The 17,782-nt window shown below is 34.1% G+C and overlaps 1 protein-coding gene across 8 annotated transcripts in view; it reads right to left on the reverse strand.

Moving 5' to 3' along the window:
• Positions 1-17,782, reverse strand: part of LOC128997838 (catenin delta-2) — a 56,933-nt gene that overhangs the window by 18,321 nt on the left and 20,830 nt on the right. For 6 of the 8 annotated variants that reach the window (XM_054423589.1, XM_054423587.1, XM_054423592.1 and 3 more), the window contains 9 exons: positions 16,330-16,531; positions 15,508-15,681; positions 13,274-13,399; positions 12,610-12,669; positions 10,341-10,511; positions 6,947-7,166; positions 6,090-6,243; positions 5,494-5,633; positions 17-255 (listed from right to left, as the gene is read on the reverse strand). In XM_054423589.1, the coding sequence (XP_054279564.1) occupies positions 17-255; positions 5,494-5,633; positions 6,090-6,243; positions 6,947-7,166; positions 10,341-10,511; positions 12,610-12,669; positions 13,274-13,399; positions 15,508-15,681; positions 16,330-16,531 (1,486 nt within the window). The remainder of the gene's footprint in view (positions 1-16; positions 256-5,493; positions 5,634-6,089; positions 6,244-6,946; positions 7,167-10,340; positions 10,512-12,609; positions 12,670-13,273; positions 13,400-15,507; positions 15,682-16,329; positions 16,532-17,782) is intronic. The other 2 variants (XM_054423594.1, XM_054423593.1) reach the window with 1 other exon arrangement.

Below are 17,782 nucleotides of genomic sequence, written 5' to 3' on the forward strand. Positions count from 1 at the left end.
TTAAAATACTATTTACCTTTGGGTGGGGGCCCCACTCTACTCTGAGTAGGTAAGGGGTGTTTGTCGTAGTTCGGGTCTTCCACTTCTTGGCAACGGTAACTCAAATTGCGCAGAATACAAACACAGTTTTCAACGCTTTTGTTACTGATATTGGATTTTTCTATGGCTGATCGGACCACATACAATAATGAATCAACTAGTCCTTCACACTCTCGTAGCTTTTTCCTAGCATACTCTCCAGCCGAGCTTACATTCCTGAAAATGGAAACAAAATACTAGGTTAACAAAATGGAAAATGTGATATCATTTTACCCAGTCAGTGAAAGACTATGCTGTATAAGACAGAGAGGTAGATTCCAGAATATCTCGGTCATCTGTTTTTACGCACCTACAGAGGAAACAGATGATGACACCAAAGATGTTTTTTATGATAGCTTAGATCATCTAATGACGAACATTCCGAATTATGATATCAAAATATTATTAGGAGATGCCAAAGCAAAGGTGGGAAAGGAACCAGGATGGAAACAATATACAGGAGTTAACAGCTTGCATGAGACTACAAACGATAACGGCATGAGGCTCATAAGTCTAGCAAGCTCAAAAAATCTCAAAATAATGTCCACCAGCTTCCCTCGCAAAGATATTTACAGTCACTTGGCCAGGTTAAAAACCAAATAGACCATGTTCTAATTGAAGAAAGGCATAAGAGCTGCATTTTAGATGTAAAAAGCAAAAGAGGAGCAGAGTGTGGGACTGATCACTACTATTAGTAAAAGTTAGACAAAGGTTATGTAATGAGAAGCGAGAAAAACACAAAGTAAAACCAAAAGTTGACTTGGCGAAACTTGCTAACAGGCATCTAAAGAGAGAGTTTGAACTGAAACTAAGTAACAGATTTCAAGTCTTAGAAAGAGAAGAAGAAACGGATAGCTCTATTGAATTAAAATGGAAACAAATAAAAGAGGCAATACATGATACAACAGAGGAAGTTATTGGATATTGCAAAAAAAACCAAAAGCTAGGAAACCGTGGTTCAACGTGGAATGTCAACAATTGATTGAAGAATGAAGGCAGAAAAAGCAAAACGCAATTGCAAATGACAGCCAAGAAAACCAAGAAAAATATCACACAATAAACAGAGAAGTAAATAAGAAAGCGGCGTTTTCCTAGCGACGCGATTAAGTCTGTTACGCTGCGTGCTTCGTGCTCCGCGGTTGCTGGAACCACCGATCCCTTTTAAACTAATGAGACTGTTTAACTAATGCGCAGTGCGCAGCATGATTGGCACCACTGCCTCGAGAGCAGTCAGTTGCGAACCACGCCAGCCGAACTGGGCCATTGTTTACATTGGAAATATGGAGAAAACGATAAGTTGTAGTGATGTTACCAAGTTCACTGTTGATGATGACAGTTTATTAATTGACTGTGTGTCCGAGTTTGAAATTCAGTGGAAAATGAGCCATCCTGATTTTAAAAATAACTTGAAGAAGGACAAGCTTTGGAGGGGGATCTGATCTTTAGTTAACCTGATCTTTAGTTAACCTAAAGTAATCCTTAAATTTTACTTCATTGTCTATCAAGTGCCAATTAATAAGAATACTATAAGCACCCTCATGGCTCCTAGATCTAAACAGTTCACTACAGGAATTTCGACTTTTGGACAGTAGAGCTAGGGCTATGTCGACATCTTCGTCCATCTTTTCCTCTTCCACCAACAACATAAAAGCGAGACTCTTCTTTCTCCGATCCATAGCAGAACGCTACTGTGGAAACCGCGAATCTGCTTGTTACGCAACGCATTGCCGGATTTCTAGGAAAACACTTTTGCGCAGCGTAAAATTTTAATCACGCTGTTCCTGGCCACGCTGCGTTCTTTAGATTAATCGCGTAGCACACAGTGCGGTTACTGAAGTTGGAGGAAAACACACCTGAAGCTGCGGGCGGCTAAAAGGACTTATATCAAGAACCAGTTAGAGAAGGCAGAAGAAGACAGTATTAAGAACAACTCAAGGGACTTTTACAGGACAGTTAAATATTTTAAACAAGGATACAAAGCAAGGTCGTTTGGCATTAGGGATACAAATGGAAATAACCAAGGAACAGTATTACATATATGGAGAGACTATTTTAAAAATCTTCTAAATGTTGAATCTACCATAAATGAAGAAATAGAATTACCCTTAAATGTACAACCAAATATCGTAGACCCTTCTCTGGAAGAAGTGGAAGAAGCTGTCAAACAGCAAAAAAATAACAAAGCCCCAGGGGAAGATGGTATTGCTGCAGAAGTTATACAAGCAGGAGGGAAACCACTACTCAGAAAAATTCACTCATTAATTTGTGAAATATGGAAGAAAGAAGAACTACCATAGGATTGGAATGTTGCTGTCATAGTTCCAATACATAAAAAAGGAGACAAACAAGACTGCAACAACTACAGAGGAATTTCTTTGCTAAACACGATGTATAAAATACTATCAAAAATCGTGGAAAAGAAACTGAAAGAGTATTCAGAGGAAATCCTTATTGAACACCAAGCAGGATTCAGAATACAAAGATCAACCACTGATCAGCTTTTTATCATACGTCAAGCCCTGTCAAAACATTGGGAGTTTGATAAAGGTGTTCATCTGCTATTCATTGATTTTAAGAAAGCTTATGACTCAGTTAATAGAAATCAATGTGGAAATACAGATGGGGATCCCAAACAAACTGATCAACCTGGCTAAAACATGCACTGAAGAGTCTAGATGCAAAGTCAGAATCAATAATGAGTTATCAACGGAATTTGAAGTGCTAATTGGAGTTAAACAAGGAGACGGGCTTTCACCTTTATTATTCAACTTGGCTTTAGAAAACTCCCTTCAAAAGGTAAAAAGACAAGGCCAAGGAAAAGAAGTAGGAGCAAAATATGATGTCTTAGCCTTCGCGGATGACATTGCGCTGGTCGTGGATGAACATAGCTTGAAAAGCCTTGCCAAAACTCTAATAGAGGAAGCAAAAAAAGTAGGGCTACAGGTAAATTAACAGAAAACTAAATATCTTTGGGTAGGCCGTAACATGGACAATATTAGTGACAACTTACAAGTAGAGGACCTCACATTTGAAAGAGTGACAGAATTGAAATATTTAGGAGTGACTATTGATCAAGCCAACCAAGAAATGGCTGAAATCAACACAAGAATAATAAATGCCAACAGATGTTATTGGGCTTTACAAGGGCTTTTAAAACGCAAACTACTCTCAAGAAAGACCAAGTTACGGGTCTATAAAACCATCATACAACCCGTAGTATTGTATGGGTCAGAAGTATGGACAATGTCAAAACAGGCTGGAAAAATGCTGATGGTGTTTGAAAACAAAATTTTAAGGTGCATCTATGGTCCCATAAATGAAGATGGAATATGGATAATACACACTAATAAAGAGCTTCGAGAGCTATACAGAGACCCGGTCATATTAGCCCAAATCAAAAGCAGAAGACTCAGGTGGGCTGGCCATATCGCAAGAAGAGAACAAAATGCAACAATTTAAGCGATAAATGAAGGACTACCAAGAGGAAAGCGGCCCTTGGGACGACCACGACTTCTCTGGAAGGACCAAGTGGAAAAGGACTTGAGAAGACTGGGGGTAGAGGCTCAATGGATGCAAGACAGAGAGAGACGCGAGGCCAAAAACCTTCTGAGGTTTGAGTGGCCTAATAGGTAAGGTAAGCGGTAAAACTGAGCTTAAATATTGCTTAGAGAGGAATTGAATAAATAAATATAGGATGGAGAGGACACAGCTAACTCACCTGATGAAAGGTTGCAGATGAGTCAAAGAACACATAAAATCACACACATAATTTACTTAATATTTCGCCTCTTTCAGAGGCTTCTTCAGAAGTAGGCCTAGATGGTAGTTACAAAACAACAGTTTAAATAGGATGACTTAGAGAGGAATTGACGTTAACTAATATAATTTACTACTTTAATTTACTTAATTATAAAAAAAGTACTGCAGCATTGTAAAAAATGTTAGCATAAGTGATGAAAACTAATGTACAGCACTAGTTGCAGAGTTTCGAAAATGTAACAGCGCAGCGCTATTTGCAGTCAACTGCACACAAAATCTGGCGTTTAGAGAAACTTTCATTCTTAATTTAAATTGTGAAGAAGTTCAATAAATAACATGATATACAGTTTGGTATTTTTCTCTCCTCAAACATATTTTGTTCCTAGGTTTGATTTAACTTTTGATAGAAAGAGCAGGTTTACCTGTACAGTGGGTGAGTTTATTCAATACGAAAAACATTTATACTTGTTAAGAAATACATCTTATTATTATGAAACACTGTATATTTGTACAACCTTTTTGAGGGTATAGGGGTGACTTTTAATCCCGGGATTAACGGGATTGCAAAATTTATGTTTATATTTATTTTTTGTGAATTTGAGGACTTTTACTTACGGAAAATAAATAAAAATACGTCCAATAACACTTGAAACACATATACTCTTTATTTTTAGGACGATAAATATATATATATGAAATGGTATAAGTAATGATCTTTTTTGATTGGAAAATTTAATTATCATTAAACTCAATAGGCGAACAAATGTAGATATAGATATATGTTTAAGTTTTTAGACGGTTTGGATTTACTTTCTGTAAACGTTATTACATTAGTTAGAACTTAATTACAGTAGGCCTATGAGTTATTTTGAGTTTTACTTTTGACATTAAACGTAAACCACGCAATTTGTGTAGCAAACATAACATTGCAATCGGAAATTGAAGTATTATTTTCATTGAAGCCATAAAATATAACTATAAACAGAAACACTCCATTATAATCTCATTATTAAGATTGCTTATATTTAGGGTCTGTAACTTTATCCTCGTATTTGGTTTTTAGATTAAATTTCTTAAAATCTAAAATTACGTTTTTCATACACACGCTACTAATAAGCAGATGGTTTATTGTTTTACAGTATCTTATATTGTTTTATTGCTGTCAGTCAAAATAACTTTTTTACGCTGCTACTTGTGATTCTTCCCAGTTTATCTTATTATTTTAGCTATCTTTAATCTATCTATTAGTGTGACGTATAGGCTACGTGAGAGTGCGGTTGCTTGTGATTTTTTTAAAATGTATTTATTATATTCTAGAGTGACATATCAACATTTATACACTGTAAATAAGAAATGTAGGCGATGAAAGTTCCGCATGGTAATATTTATTTACTTAGAAAACGGAAACATTGCGCTGTGTAACACTGGTAAGGCCAGTTTAAAACATTAAAGTACTCAACGAGGGGACTGCTCGCTCATTTAAAATGGCTTTGGATTGAAGGCACGGGATTAAGACCCCTATATAGGTATCAAGAGCACTCTTCCTGTCAATAGCAAAATCAAGGCTATTCTGTCCTAAAGCCCTTTACCATGAATATTCTGTTCCTTCATACATTGTTCATTCTGAATACACACAGTATAAAAACTAAACCTCACCTAAGTACTCCAGAAGTGTTTCTAAATATAGTAGACCAACAAGTCTCTCCAGGGTTGCTGGAGTCCCACCCAGAGTGAGGGATGATAATTAAATTGACAATCATAGAGAGTCCGTCATCAATGATGGATCTTTTCAGGTCCTGAAAAAAAAATAAAAAAAATAAATAGTATTCACGAAAACAGAGTGTGTGAATAACTAAGAAACCTTCAAATGTTCTAGATTTCTTCTCTCAAACACTAGATGGAAAAAAACCTTTTCTTAAACTGAAGCTTCTTTGAAACCGAAAAAAGTTCTTACTCGGATTCTATTACATTTACTACCTAGAATGAAAACTCAAAATGGTGGGTGCAACTAAACATGAGATTTAAGGTTTGAATTTAACACATTTCTAGTATATTTGCAATATTGGGGAGCAAGCTTGTCAAGTAATAAAGAGAAAGAGTAGGACTTGGTCCAGAGGTCCCAGGTTAAAATTCTGTCAATCAGCAATAAATTTTATCTAAGCAACCATCTAAGCCTAACCTGAAGTAATGTGTAAACGGGTTCTTGGCTAAAGCCTACGTGAAGTATTACAGATGCTGAATTAATGACATACCTCACAAGATGACAGATTCCACAGTACTCCAGTCACTAACTCCTTCACTTCAGCATCAGAAGGCTTCTTCAGAAGGTTCATGAGTAAAGGAATTCCACCAGCATTTTTTATAGCTCGTTTGTTTTCATCATTCTGTCTACCGTATGACAGATTTCTAGACAAACAATTTTTGTTAATGAATATTATTTAAACAACTACCTAAGCACTCTGCATTCAAATAACGTTAAAAATAAATGTCTTAGAGGGAATGAGAGTATTTTCATACACCCAAACGTATTCAAGAAGCAAAAGTGACAATTATTACATGATTGTTGTCACAGGAGCGATGATGTTTGTTCAAAGCAAATAGTCTTTAAGCTGCATGTATCTCTGCAATTGACTTAACTTGAAAATCAAAAAGCTTCCATTACTCATAGATTTTAAGATGAAAACTTAAACGCTGATCGTGTCTTCATATTAACAGTGACTGGCAGTAACGTACTAAACAAGGAAGTATGGAGTGGGAAAAATGATTGTATTATTTCACCTATTATCAAAAATATATCATCCTATTTCACCTACCTCCGTACCGCGACCGGTTAAAAATAGGCCTACTGATTGTTTAATTTTTTATTGTACAATGTGTCGTCTTATTTGTATTTATTTGGATGTTCTCGACGAGTCTACTTATGGATAAAACATTCTTGAAGGATCACTTGACAATGCCTAAGTATAGGCAAAACATGTATTGAGTTTGAACATACTCTATTGAAATGGGGACGTAAAGGTAAGTATCTTAAATAATAGTTTAGATTACCATAAAGCTAAGCAATATTCTTAACTATTTTTGCAAACAGAATTGTCTGTACTGTAATTACCTGAGGGCCCCACAAGCATTCCTGTAGACATCTGGGCTGTCATGGCCCAACAACTTAACCAAAGGAGGAATGCCTCCCAGCGATCTTGTTTTTTGCTTATTGGGGTCATCCATATAACATAAATGCTGAAGGTAGGCTGCAGCATTGGCTTTAATTACATTATTGGGGTTACTTAAAAAACTAATGACTTCTGTTAAATTTGGATCTCGCCACCGTGTTCCTGTTGAAAAACAAAAGAAAAAATTAGCAATAGTATAAAATAGAACTTTAATTTTGTATCAGATTTGTTCATAGTTCTTTCTAGCAGTTTGGTTTAAGACATAGCCTATTCATGATTAAGTAATTGATGAATAGAATTTGTATTAAATGAGGTGTTTCTTTCACAAGTCGTATGTGAAAATATTAAATTATTAATCTAGTCCATTGATCTGACTGATTGGCAAACCCGTTTTATAGTTTGAAGGAATATTTTAATTGCTCTATCATTAAAAGAGACATGTTATGAAACCATCCAATTATTTATTCTTTGTTACACTCATAGAAAATTATGGTATTATTGTTTATCTTTAGACAGATCTATTCAAATTGAAATGTTATTATTTATGACCTCAACTATAAAACTGTTCAATCTTGTTTCTTCTTTAAATTCATCTTTGAGTTTTACTTTTCAGTACTTAAGGAAAAGTTTACCTCTGATAGGCTACGCTAAAAATATTATACATTATTTAAAACATGATTTGTATCAATAAATGTAATTGACAAAACTGAGTTACAAAATCTGATGACATTTAATTATTGATTTGCTATGAAATAACAGCACACAGACACTTGTAAAAACTGGGTTACTAGTGTTAGAGTAAGCAATTAATAAAATTGACATGACACCAATTGTTAGTAGAAATAGTAACTATTTGACAAATTCTAAGCCTCTATACTGTATAAATCTTATAAAGTGGTAGGCCTACACCGAAATATGCAAATAAAAGAACACGTGGTTAAAAAATGAGGATATACAGGGAAGGTATTCTATAAAACACAAGGCAACCTTATCCCCCCCCCCCCCAATAGTTTTTCTATTTTAAACATTCACTTATCATCCCACACAGAAAATTTTCTGCATATTACACACTTTAAAACGTCTTCAGATTTTAAAATTGAATGAGAAGTCTAGAATAAGTATACCAAGTTAATGATAAAAACTATAAATCAAGATTATCACAGAATGTAAATAGCTAGTCACTCATTGTTTTGTTTACCATGAAATCCCAAAATTTCTGCATATATTCAAACTGAATAATCACAAATGCAACAAGACCAGATCATAAGTAACTTTAGTTGGAAGAATTAAAAAAAATAAGACAATTGAGAGAGCCAAGTAAAGTGATTAGTACCACAAGTACACCATACAAACTACAATGTTAGTTTAAGCTATTTTAACAATAAGAAAGGAGTTATGAAGAAAATTGCCATGAATGTTAGAAGGTATGATCGTTAAATCTATGTTAATGATACATCCAAGAGAAAAGATAACCATACAAATAGGAAATGGACTGTTAGCTGTTTCAAGATGAAAAAGATAGACCAAATATAGAACATTAATAGTTCATACAAGAAATACCAAGAAGTTATGAAAGTTGAGGATTACAGAATGAACTTCCGACACCCTAATTAAATCAGCGAAGTATCAAATGCACAGGATGAGTTTGGAATAGGCACTCTAAATTTCAGGATTTAAGATCAATTAGATTTTGTGTAAGGATTTGATCAATTTAGGATTTGATCAATTTTGTTTGTGTTTCATTCTTTCACTTATTTTCAACACTGCTATTTTTGATGAGGTGGTGACTCATTTGGTAGAACGGCAGACAAGGCTACCACTAATATTATCAGTACAGTTGTAGTGTATTGGCTCGCTTACTTGGTTTGGAACATTCCACGCATAGGCACAAGGTTATTTTGAATACACTTTCATACATTAAACTCCGATTATTCAATAAATTGGTATCAGTCTAAGGAGTCATATGAACTGAAATAACCTGTGGATGACATTTGGCTGAATTCTCAGCTTCAGCAGTTTGTTGGTGAAAAGCTAAGGTCGAGCGTACTTAGAAAAGTGGTCTGATAACTATTAATATATTTTACTCTAATATTTCACTCTGATTTTAGGAGTATTTTCATTATCCTTGCGTCTACAGCACTCGGTAACCTTGTACTGGCAAAGAATAAAACAACTAGCTACCCAAGATGGGTAGCTCTCTTATAAAAACAGTTTTAAATACTTTAAAAATCTAAACATCTGTTTTAGATATGCCGATATGCCTATACAAATGTTTGAAACAGGAGCCCTCCTAGTTCTCTTAATATTAGTAGTCTTCCATACTATACTTTAACATTTCTCCAAAAACTGACAGTGCCTTACGCTTTTAAATTTTGATACATTAATTTATTTAGGGTGAATTGATTTATTAATTAAAAGATTAATTTATATTTTTATAACTAAGCTGTCTATTTGTGTTTATTTGCACCGGTACGGTAACAAGCTTAATTACCGTCATCGGTTGGGTACAGCATTTTACATGTACAGATTCCATTCGGTACAGCCTATTATAATAATAAATTACTTTCAGTTTACTATTGTAGTCAACTGCAGTTGTCCGAACCCATAAAAGTCTTATCAGATGTTTGTTTACGATCTTCATAATTTATTACTAGGGTGATGATGCAATAAAAAACCCATTAGCAGTCCCAAATCCATTAACATTTTATCACAACAATAATTGTTGTATTAAAGTACTTACAATAATTGTTGTATTCAAGTACTTCCAAGAAATGTTGAGTTTTATCACTTTAATTCCTTTACGACTTTCCCCAATTCTATTTTATCATAAAAATAATAGTTTTATGATGACTGTTAAATTTTATCTCTAAGGCCGGCGAGGACTGTAATTTTTCTTGACACAGTCCTCATAGTAGTAAAAGATTTTGTTTTAACAATGTGTGGTACAGTAATTGTTGTTAGAAAACCATGAATGTAAGATACTATCCATTTTCATAGTAATGTCAATGTATTAAAATTAAAAATAATGGTTTGAATACAGTTCTGAGAAGAAAACCGCAAAAATACGGTTAGCCAGGTACCGTACCGATTTTGTACCGAGAACCGAGGTACAAAATATTGTACCAACCTTAAATTTTCTGTACCGCAGACCCCTAGTGTTTATAGTTGCCAGATTCTGAGCAAGACAACAACGGTGTGTATTTTATTTGCACAGGTTGTTAACATGATCAAATTGTCATAATTGAAGTTATTTTAAAGCATCCTTTAACAACTCATCCTGATCAGTTAGCTAGAAGAAATAGAGCCATCACCAAAAACTTAAGCAACAAAACCGACCCCTTTGGTCATCGTCCACTGAGGGGGAAGCAGTCTCCTGATAGGGTGGTCTATCATCATAATTGTTGCCGTCAGATGTTGAGCCGTTCCCAATGTACGGTCGTAAAGTGCCGTAAGGTGATACTGGGTCATACCCATACACTACCTTCCCTACTAAATCGCCTACATCACCTAAAAAATACCACTTGCATCAGACTTCATAAACATTACTTCAAGAAGAGAAAAAAACTTGAAAGAGTATTTGAAGAGTACTGATTTGAGTACAGGAAATAAACCTTTCAGGTAAAGATAGGGTTAGAAACCAAAGACTCCATGTTGGTTTCTGTACGTAAAATATATTCATCACTACCTAAAGATTCTGTTGAATTTTCTCTACCCATTACATGTTAGAAGACAGAAAACCTTGAATCTAGCTGAATATCAAGATTGCAAATCTAAATTAAACTTTTTGGTCTTTAGATACCAAAGATTTATCAAAAATTCACGGGGATTTGATTTTTTCTAGGTGATAAGAGCTGACAACACAAACTGTATCGTCTATTTTATGATATCCGATTTTAATTATTGAGTTTTTAAATAACATTTTTGTATCACAGTCAAAATTAGACTCTCTTACCATTAATTCTTAGCATGACCAAGGGACCTTGATAAAAAAAAACTAATTACAAAAAAGAGTTGGAAAAGAAGAACTAAAATGTTGAGAAGAAAAAACACCTGTTCAATAATAATGGTTCATACAGGTGCTTTGTCAGAAAATTGGAGGTTGAAATCGGCTACAAAACCAAATCTACATCCCTAAGCAGAACTCCGTTATTATGATGAGCAACATGTTTTCAATTACACCTTTCGACCCCTATCCAAAATTATTGCTGGTAGTTAAACTGAGTACAGTCATGATTGTTTCCCAAATGATCAAATGATAATAAAAAGGTCAAATTGATTGCTAAGTTTTTTTTTACGGTTATTAGAGGTGTCTTTCATGACTAACACTTGCAAATTGTGTTATTATTGGAATGCCATATAGGTTAAAGACAAAATAAAATAGTTTAAATGGATGTATACAAGTCTAACAATAGTATTATGTGCCACGCGACTACATTTTTTATGTTGGGTAGTACTATGAGGTATACGTAAATTGGAATATTTACTATGATAATAAAATACATGTGTAGTAAAATTACTAATAATTAAAAAACTGAATTTTCAGATTTATTACAATTTTGGAAATCAGCAATACCTTTGAAAGTAAAGACCTTTAAAAAGTTTTAAGTTTTTAACAACACATTTTTGTGTACAATAGGAAATAACAATCATGAAAATCATACTTCAGTTTAAGTTACTTATTTGAACACAATACATAAACAAATCTAATGGGAATGATTGGTTTTACAATAATTGAAATAGCTTACTTATATTTACATGTATACAACAATACAGAACATTGTAAGTTTGGGAGATCCTGCATATAGTTTTTCTTGGCCATGGTTCTACCTAAACTAACACTTACAGTTTTGTGTATTTGTGGATCTCATTTAAGGGCTACATGATTTGCAATGTAAATAAAATATCATTAGACATAAATATTAGTTAGATACTAGGACGAGTCGGTGGTTAAGTTGGTAGCGCCACAGACTTTGGTCCCAAGAGAGTGATGTCGTGAGTTCTGATCCTGGTACCTTCACCTACTTTTTATCATACCGGCTCATCTCTTGCTTTGCTGGATACGTTCCACACACAGATCCGTAGTCTATGTGGACGGGCAAACGGAACGTTAAAAGAGGCCTCCGGACTCTTCAAAATAAAAATGTTTGCAAAACCGTAATACATATAGTATAGAACAAGTTTTCAAGCAAAAAAACTATTCAAATCAAAGTGCAAATATTTATCATCCTATTAAAAACGTTAGTAGAGGCCGTAGTAATTATGTCGTTAACCAGTTTTTTTTAATGACTAACCTTAGTGGTGATGCGGATGGAACTGTGTACAATAAAATTACCCTGGGCAGATATATTATATCCAGGCAACTTCTTATTACACTAAGATACCATGCTACTGCTAAAGAAGTACTGTAAAAAAAAGGATAGATAAACTAAAATATAAGCAAAAATTCATAAGATAGTTTTTAGATATTAAAATATGTTTAGAGCAAAAACAAACTCAGCAAGTGTAAGAATAAAAATCACAACATTTTCATTGCTTATAATTAATTTAAAATAGTAAATTTACAAAGAGATAGGTTCTTTAAATATCATACTTATACTAAACTTACCATGAGGTATTTGAGAAGGCTCCCCTGAATCATCAATAGGCCAGGGGTTACTCATTTGATCTAAAAAAAACAAACACAAGGTTCAATTCATAAAATTAAATATAAACATTGTTTAACAATTTGAACAATATGATTGCGAATGTTCACATAATAGCTCTTATTTTTAACTAAACAGACCCCTCGGATAACTGATATTTGGATAATTGATGCTCTACTGAAATTATATAAATTACCTATAACAACTTATGATGGGTTTAAGATTATTGGCATCTGCTTGACTCAACAAGGTGTTAACACTTACTTCTCACCTATTAAAAATTGTTGACTATTCATATAAAAGGTATCGAGTTTTTAATAATACTTTTACATTAAACCTAAGTGGCTGATTTTGAATTTTTTGGAAAGGAGGTAAATTTAAACTAGCGTACATGAGAATGTTAAAACCCCAGGGCCAATAGATACAAAATAAAAAAAATAAAACACAAAACATAGCACTGATATTTTGTCCTAACAAGGACACTTTCTATGTGTTTATTTGTGCATTTTCATTCAGTTTTATCAGTAAGGTATGCATGCTGTTAAGCCTATCTAACACAAAATACTTAAAAATCCTGGCTTAAAGTCATATACAAAAATGAGTATTTAATAGGTGTATGCAACGTACCATATCTATCTCCTATGCCCCCAGGTGATGGAGTTATCCGGTAGTGGTCTGTGCGTGGCAGGATATGTGATGGTTCCAACTCATCATACCCGGCGGTAGGGAACGGAGCACCTTTCCTTAGAAAATCTGTTGAACAAAACAGAAAAAACTGAAGCACTAGATATACAAAAATCACCTACGATCAATCACCCTCATCAAATCCACCAAAGGTGGATAGTGACAAAATTATTTAATATTTAACTATTTTAACTTTAATACAACCGAGATCGACTAATACTAACTAATTGGGACCAAACTTTGTTTGGATCATAAAATTGTTTGGATAATTCGGAAATTCAGTTCAAACAATTTTATGACTGTAAATGCATACCATCTGGCCATATATGTCTCATAGAAGCATATCTTGTAACCTAATTATGCTTTGTACAACAAAAAATAGCCGTTTTGTTATTCTGTTTAATCAAAATTATAAGCTCAAAATGGTAAAAAGTCTAAAAACACAGAAAATGTGATAATTAAGGTTTAGAATGCAAGAATCGGATCTAGGTTGATGTGCTGTTGATGTACAGTGGAGTTTGGCAAACATTCTTGAACTGGGTCTAAAAAGCCTGTAACTTAATTTATCCCAAAGTAATTACTGTTTGTAAATAACAGTTCAGTGTGAAACAATTGGCCTTCATTGCTTTTACATAGAGCAATTAAATACTATTGTACGTAAAAACTATTGCATGGCTATTGTATGTAAAAACTATTTTAAAGATTTAGGGTTTCTAACAGTTTATAGTTTATACATTTACAAAACAATACTTTATGTGAAAAAAAATGAATCAAAATTACAGCGACAACAGGACATTCATGAGCATGACACAAGGAACAAACAAAATTTTACAGTTAAAAAGCATAAAAAATAAAAATTTAAACAAAGACCAGATTATATTGGCATCAAATTTATCAACCACCTCCCAGAAAGCATTAGGAGAGAGCTGAGTATGAATATGTTTAAAAGAAAATTGAAAACATTTCTAATAATTAATTCTATTTATAGTAAAGAGGATTTTTTTAAAATATAAGTAGACTATTTATTTTAATTTTTAACATTATGTGTGTATAACAATGTAACAACAATGTAACAATGACGCATTCATGTGCAGTTATGTACGTTCTGAATAAAGATTTGATTGATTGATTGATTGATTGATTGATTGATTGTAATGTAAATATCAATAGGGGAGCGAACTGGTCTAGTGGTAAACCTCAGGGCTTCACATCCCGAGCTCAAATCCCGCCAATCACTAATGGGCTTTATCCATGTGATAATGCTGTAACACTCTAGGACTAGCTAGCTCTATTTTGAAATACACAGTAAGAGCATATAACCATGCAGTGATCCAGGTATTAGAGTAGAATACCTAGTCAAATATCTACAAACTTTAGGAAACACTAGAGAAATACCCCCGCCGCAGCAAACCTGCAGACTAAGCAAATTTCCATTTGCCTGATTGGATTTACACTAAAATGTCTCCTTAAAGATGTCACATCTATTCCCTATTTAAATAACATTAGTTTAACGAGTACTTAGGTTTGCTGCAACAGGGAGGGTAAAAAGGTGTTTTTTTGTAAAATGTTAATAGTTTAGTATGAAATGAATGCATTTTCCAAATTTGATCAAAATATGTTCATAAACAAGCAAACTAAAACAGTTTACTTATTCCCCATAAGAATAGAATAACATGGGAAATTTAAATTGACCGATTTTGGAATTTTCTCCGTAACCATTAGGCGCATAATAACGCTTCAATATACTAAATTATTTGTTTTTTAAGCTCTACAAAATGGTTTGAAAAGAAATTGCTAAATTTTAAGTTTATAGGGTCAAAAATGGGAAAAACCAATTTTTACCCCATAAAATCCCCCATAAACACCTGTTCCCATTGTCCGATCATGCTGCGAACTCGTTCGAATAAACGTAGGTTTACACGTTTGTACCAAATTTCATCAAAATCGGATGATTTTTGCTCGAGTTATCGCGCTAACGGACACATATATAAATATATATATATACATATGAATTTGAACGGATGGTGTTTTTGGCCTCTAGGGACCTCAAAACGAAAAAGTAAATCGGTCTCGGGTCCAGGTCTTACTATGAGTACTACGGTAATAGCTTATTCCCTATATGGGAAATTCGCTAAAATCAATAAATATTTGTAGGCCGACTCTGTGAGGGTACCTACCATGCTGAGGGGTGGGGGAGTCGCTCGGCTCGCTTGGACTAGGTGGCGTGGGAGGGCGCTCACTGTAGTCCTGTTGACCATAAGCAGGGTAGGTCCCAGGGTACACTTGGTTAGGGTACGGGTAGTGATCGTAATCTTGGTACGTTGGGCGGTACTGGTCAGTGTAATGTCTCCCTGAAAATGTTAGTAATCATTGAATCAATAGTTTCAACTGCAACATGCACAGAGTGAAATTAAGTAATAAGATATCAAAGTAGATTAGTAATAGATGAGTTATTACCTATGGTACAAAGAAGTGTGAACAAAATATATTAATAGTATGGGTTTTTGTATATTTTAAGGAAATTCAACAAAACGTTACTCAAGATATAATGAGGCCTAAGTGAATGCAGGTACAGTAGATTTCTTTTGTGCACCTGTGTACAAATCAAGCAGTTAAAAATCAATAATATGTACGCAATTAAATTAAATTTTATTTCAGTCACTCCTTTTAAACATAAAAAGGAGTAATTTGAACATTTATAAGGATCATTCAAAGACATATAGCCTATTATTAAGCGTCAAGGTCTTTAAAGGTTTTTTAAAACCCATTCATATTTTATCCTGTCTTAATACTTTCAGATGGACTATCATTAAAGTTACATTTATTTAGTCTTTTTATAATTAAATTGTAATTTATGGTTAGCTAATTTTAGGTCCTCCCAGAATCTAGTGTTGTAACTGTGACTGCTTCCCAATAAATTTGCTATTTTATCTTTCAACTACATATCACAGCAATTAATATATAGATTCAAAATATTTTAAAGTTAATTTGGTACCAACCTGATTCAGAGGGAGGAAACGGTGGTTCCTGGCCAGCCATGTGGTCGTAGTTGGAGAACGGCGGGTGTGGGTGAGGGGAGGTGGTGGGGGGAACTGCGGAGTACGGCAGCCCCACCGGAACTGACACATAGTCCACTGGCACGGCCTGGCCCTCTGGGCCCATATGGTGCACCTCACGTACCACCTTAGTAACTGTTGTCACCTGCAAAACATAACTCACCATAGCTAAATCTTACATCAATACACCTAATTGACCACCGTTTCCAATAATTGGTGTGTTATTCTGGATATTATTTCAAACATGTACCTGTCCCTATGATCTCTGGGATATTTGAGGTATTCTGAGAAAGAGTCCTATATCTAAAAACATTAAGAACACTTTTTCTTAATTATTGTGATGTGAAATATCCACAATAATCCCTCAGATAACAGAATATGATCACAAAACAATTGAGGAGACAAAGGACAAGATAAGCAGACTTACCTTATAAATTTTGGGAATCCCACTTCATGCAATAAGTGTAAAGTAAACTTTTGTGTTACTTTAGTGAAGTGGGATCCCTAACATTTATAAGGTAAGCCTGCTTATCCTGTCCTTTGTCTCCTCAATTCTCAGGCAAAGAGACCTTTCCAATCAAATACCTAACCTGATAACAAAACAAAATATTTTTCTGTGTTTTTTAACTAAACTTTTAACTATTTTCAGGACTAGTAACGTAAAAAAAATTAAAATAAACTTCACCGTAACAACTCGATCGTTGAATACATCGTTGAATAGATCGCAGTGTTATCGTATGTTTCTGTTTGCCGTTAAATACTATAATCCAAATAATTTAACTTGCTTATTAACACATTTTAGATGGGGAGACAATCATACTGCTTGAAAGTTAGCTCAGGTGTGCCACAAGGCTCGATTATAGGCCCCCTTCTTTTTATCACAGTCATCAATGACCTACCAGCCAATATTAAAAGATCCTCTACCATCATGTTTGCGGACGACACCAATTTTTTGAGTGTTCATCCCAACTTTTATGATCTCATGTCAGTAACTGAGCTCACAACTGATTCAGCTTATATGTGGTTTAATGCTAATAGCCTTTGTCTTAATAAGAATAAAACTCAAAATCTATTGTGTAGTCTTAAAAACATTCCAGTAGAGTCACAAGATGTAAACAATGAAAATGTAATTACAGTTTTAGGAATAAAAATTGATAAATGTTTAAGCTGGTCTCCTCAGATAGATTTGGTTTGTGCAAGATTGTCCAGAGTAATCTGTTTGCTTAGAAATCTTATGGGTGTTGTACCTGAAACCTACATAAGGGTAGCCTACTTTGCATTTTTCCAATCCATTATTAGCTACGGCTTGATTCTTTGGGGAAACAGTAGTCACATAAGTGAAGTGTTAATACTCCAAAAGAAGGTAGTTAGAATAATAAACAAAGCTCCATTTGAA

Source organism: Macrosteles quadrilineatus, unplaced genomic scaffold (assembly GCF_028750875.1).
Source record: "Macrosteles quadrilineatus isolate MER2022 unplaced genomic scaffold, UCM_ALF_1.0 Scaffold_7__1_contigs__length_78375512, whole genome shotgun sequence".
Taxonomy (NCBI): Eukaryota; Metazoa; Arthropoda; class Insecta; order Hemiptera; family Cicadellidae; genus Macrosteles; species Macrosteles quadrilineatus.